The sequence below is a fragment of the Netta rufina genome (assembly GCF_964035555.1).
Source record: "Netta rufina genome assembly, chromosome: 6".
In the NCBI taxonomy this organism is placed as follows: Eukaryota; Metazoa; Chordata; class Aves; order Anseriformes; family Anatidae; genus Netta; species Netta rufina.
Window position 1 is genome coordinate 25251178 of NC_140129.1, and position 4706 is coordinate 25255883.

Sequence of the window (4706 nt, forward strand, 5' to 3'; positions counted from 1 at the left end):
TTAAAGTAATTACAGATGAGTTAATACTCGTTTACTGCAATTGCTGGTCTCTCTCCACTATTGCAGGCTATCCTGACCCTGAGGTAATGTGGTTCAAAGATGATCAGCCTGTCAAGGAGTCCCGTCACTTTCAGATAGATTATGATGAGGAGGGGAACTGTTCTTTGACTATTTCTGAAGTATGTGGGGACGATGATGCCAAATACACCTGCAAAGCTGTTAACAGCCTTGGGGAAGCAACATGCACCGCAGAACTCCTTGTGGAAACAATGGGAAAAGAAGGCGAAGGAGAAGGAGAAGAAGATGAAGAGGAGGAGGAAGAATGAAACAAGGCTCAAAGAAAAAAAAATTGATAAAAATATATTTAAAGACTCTCCTTATAAGGCTCAGAAAACCAAGTTATCAAAAGCACCTTGTGTGATACATAGGTCTTTGGGGGGTTGTTTTTTCAGCATGATCAGTTGATACCTGTTTGCTTCATGTATGGGCATTAATTGAAATCAGCAGGCAATCTAAGTTGCTAGCATGATTGGATTTACTTTAAGCAAGTCATCAAGTAAGTTGCCCAGTCTATTTTAAAATCAGAATGTATGGAAAACAAGTTACAATTATATTCTGAGCTTCTTAAAGCAAAGCAGTATGGTAACTGAGCTCATAGCTCTACAACATCACTTTCCTCAGCCAAAACTGCAGCTAAGTTGGCTCCCTAAGGTTTACTTTACAAGGAATCATTTGCCAGACGTGCAGTGAATCTCTCCAGTCCAAAGAAACATGCTGCTCCCAGAGCAGGAGCTTCTATAAGGGAAGGTCTGATACAGCCAGCATTGCAATTTCTATGTTGGCATGATTCCTTCTGCATTTGTTTTAAATGTGATTTCATTGTCCTAACTTCAGACACATCTACGGCCCTTTCTCAGCATGCTGTTGGTGCAGTTCTAATCTTATCAACTTTCCCTTATAGAACCTGTCACCTCAGCGCAGTTACAGCTGCCGACTTAAGAAACAGACCGAAAGACTGCAAAGACAGGATATTTTCTGTTGTTCTGGTCAGTTTAATATTGATTTATGATTCATATATATGCTGCTGTGAGAAGGATGTTATTGCACAATCAGTGGCTTCGATGTGCATGTGAGTGAATGGAATCACAGGTTAGTTAAAAATTCACTTGCATTTGTTTGGCAATTGCAAAACAGATTTCAACTGATGGTAAGCTGGAAACTCCCATAGATTTTTGGAGTAGTCAAAAAAAGACAGTAGTCTGGATTAAAAACTCCTTTATACTTAGCAGTTTCCAAAGAATCTTAACCTATATAGGACCTTATTTGTACCTTATGAGCTTGACTGTCGTGTTTTCGTCTTGAACCTGCACCAGTAAGGCTGTTGCCTTTTTTTAAAATGCAGAAAAAAAAATGAAACAAAAAAATCCAAAACCCTGCGTTTGTTTTTTTTTTTTTTTTTCTCAGAAATTGTTAATGCACTCAAGACTTAATAACTTTGCTTTCCTTTCACAGTATTGGCACTTTTTAATTTTTTTTTTTGTTGTTGCTGTTGCTCAGAGGTAATATCAGCGGCTGAAAGGTGATATGCATAATCCAGAAAGTGTCTTATATCTATGTATCATTCCAAAAGTGAATCTTTTTCTTTTCCACTTTGTGTGTAAAGTGCAACCATTTGCATTTCAAGGTTACCTCTTTAAAAAAAAATACCTTAAATCCTCACAATTAAGTAGTCAGTATACTTTATTACAGATGTGTACAATATCAACCTTAGGTTGTTTGATATTACCTAGTTGTGTATGTGTTTCATATGATTTGCTCTTCAACATTCAAAGCTCAACTAATGTGGATGACACAATGGTTTTTAACTGCTTTACTCTTTGTTGCTAAGTTCAGATTGCCAGCATGTCTTTTCCTTTTCAATTGATAAAGAACTCTTGTTATACTAAACACAGTATTGCCACAATTCCTTATACAGAAAGGTTTTAATCTGATTTAGAGCATACAGAGCTTTTCTCACGTTTTTAAATGTTTTAGGCAACAATGGGGTGTATTTTGTACCTTAATAAAAATATGCTAATGTTTTCCCTGTTTGTTAAACCATCAGAATTGCAAAGATGAGAACGCTACGGCTGTAGTTACTCACAGTTCCTAAATAAATAATACCACAAAGCATGCTACTTGTATACTCTATTGCAGGCGTCACTGCGGTCACATTGGCTAAGCAAACCAACAGCTGCGGTCTTTTCCTATTCTGTCTTGAGACCTGCCTGGCACAAAAACGGGTGAGGTGGCAACAGTGAAACTTGCTTGGTCTTTGCGGTGCTGCTGCGCTTCTCCTGTCCCCTCAGCACAGGCGAGCGCTGCAGGGAGGCTGCTCTGTCCCAGTGCCATCAGGTGCAGCGTGGGGCTGGCACGACTTACAGCTGCGTGCTCTGCCATGCATCTCCAGCCTCATCGCTTGATCACAAGCGTAAACGTGGATGGGACACCATGGCAGCTCTGGTTTTCTCTTACATTTGAGAATTCCTGATGACAGGGAAATATACAGTCCAGAAAGACTGCAGGAGCAAGAGGGGAAAAAATAGGAAAAGTGCATACTTACACCAGTGTTCCTAGGTACTATAAAGATGAAGGTGTTTAACACCTTTGCTTACACTGCCTTTACGCAGACCATTCAACACACAGACTGAAGCAGCATGGGCCATGCAGGATGATGCAGAAAGTCCCTAAAGCAAAGGTTGTGAAACATCTGCTTGTAGCAACACGTTTCTTGAGCAAACCTTCAGCCCTTGAAACAGTCGTCTTTGCAAGATGGACTCTACCATCTTGTGAATGTAGTGGAATGTACTTAACTTTATTCACTGGCTGCTGGTTTCCATTCAGATAGTCGCGTTTATAAAGCAGTAAAAGACACAGGTTTGATAGCCTGAGACCTGGGCATGGCAAGGTCTGTAGGATCATGTACTGGGTATCAAAATCCACAAACAATATTGGTGATACTGCACAGATTTTTCCCTTCGCTCTCCTCATTTAATAGTCCTTCAGCAGCCTACAGGCTATAAACTGCCTCTTTTTCCCCAAGGACATAATGCGCTTGCCATCCTTCTGTTGCTGCCTGTTAACATCCCTTCTAGACTGCAGGAAAAAATGAACTGCAAAAATGGTGTGATACGTACCTAATTCAACTTTGAGCAATTGATTCCAACTTGTATTTAATCTTGATTTTTGTTTTCTGTTTGAAGAATAGGAGAAAGACTATTCTATTTTAACTGAAGAAGGATATTTTATGTACTTGAAACTGTGTCTAATTTTGCCAGCCATCCTGATTGGTCTAATAAAGGGTATTACCTCTTCCTCCAAACCTCGTCTTGTTTGTATAATGTTCGCAGAGAGCCACACTTGGGGTGTGGTGGGGTTGAAGCAATCCCCAACAGGAGAGGTTAGGCAAGACACTGCACACGTTAGACAGACCACTTCATTCTTTTTGTATTTCTGTTGTTCAAAATTCAGTCTTCTTAAGAGGCATTGAAAATTTGGGACTGGCCATCACTAGTTGCGCTTCTGGATTTACAGAAACCTAATTGAGTTAACTACAGGCCTGTCCAACCATCTAAGCATCCAGAGCATATTTCTGGTCAATAAAGAGACATTTGCAAATTGTATGCAAGGTATGCAAAGATTTCTGTGTTGCCTTCTCTTTGCTCACAAGGAAGACAGAACAGGACTACACAGCTCTCTCGTCTGAAGTAAGTATCAGGCTTTGAAAACAATTTATTTATTTTTAGTTGCATATATGAATAATGAATGACTTGCTTCTCTTAAAATTTCTTGGAATGTTTATTAGGAAGGTTCAGAGTACTGCACTAAAAAAATACTGTCTGAAAATGAAATTCTCATGAATCATCTTTGAATTATTAAGCCACACTGACTGGAAGAGATGTGCACGTAACAACACAGATTTATTACAAGAAATACTTATGTGAAAACAGAATTTTCTAGGAGAGGGAAGGGTGCTTATGTTGTTACTTTGAACTGGACATAAAGAAACTACACAGTGACCAAAAGGAAAAATAAACTGGGAATTGTTCCTGGAAGTTGAGAGAGAACTCCACAAAGTATTTACACTTTCTGTAGAAAAGGAAAAAAATATTTATTTTCATCTTTTCGTTTTAACTCTATGGAAAACACGGTTCTAGTTACAGCTGCCCTAAAAACGACGCCTGAATTTGTGCTGCTATGAAAGCAAATTATCTGGGTTTCTGCTGTTGCACCGAACTTCATCAGAAAATGAGCTAGAACCTTGGCTGCGCTCCGCTTCGGCAGCTTGCTGACCTATAAAAGCGCTGAAAACCCACTAAACACCCCAAAGACGACCTCGATTCGAGAACTATTAATTTCTCTGAGGGAATTATAGACCTATTTCACCCTTCTGGAGTGAGAGCATGGGGGGGTGGGGGGGAGTATTTTTAACCTTTGAAGATGCGATTGAAAAGGGAAAAGGGGGCTGCGGGGACACCTCACTCCCACCCCAGGGCGAAGAGGGGCTGTGGGGACACCCAAGGGGGGCTCGGAAACACGCCGGGGGGCCGCGGGGCGGCTCCTTCCCCTCAGGGCCGGGGGCGGTGTCGGGGCGGTGCTGCCCTCCCTGCCCTCCTCTAAGATGGCGGCGGCGGCGCCGCGCCGGCCCCGCCTCGGCGTGCGCTGAG

General features: G+C 41.3%; 1 protein-coding gene across 7 annotated transcripts in view; it reads left to right on the forward strand.

The window, feature by feature from the left end:
* Nucleotides 1-3199, forward strand: part of MYLK (myosin light chain kinase) — a gene marked incomplete at its 5' end in the record, with an annotated part of 144274 nt that extends 141075 nt beyond the window's left edge. For all 7 annotated transcript variants that reach the window (XM_084288744.1, XM_084288746.1, XM_084288745.1 and 4 more), the window contains one exon: nucleotides 67-3199. In XM_084288744.1, coding sequence (XP_084144870.1) covers nucleotides 67-326 — 260 coding nt within the window. In that variant the 3' untranslated portion in view covers nucleotides 327-3199. The remainder of the gene's footprint in view (nucleotides 1-66) is intronic.
* Between the last annotated feature and the right edge of the window lie 1507 nt (nucleotides 3200-4706).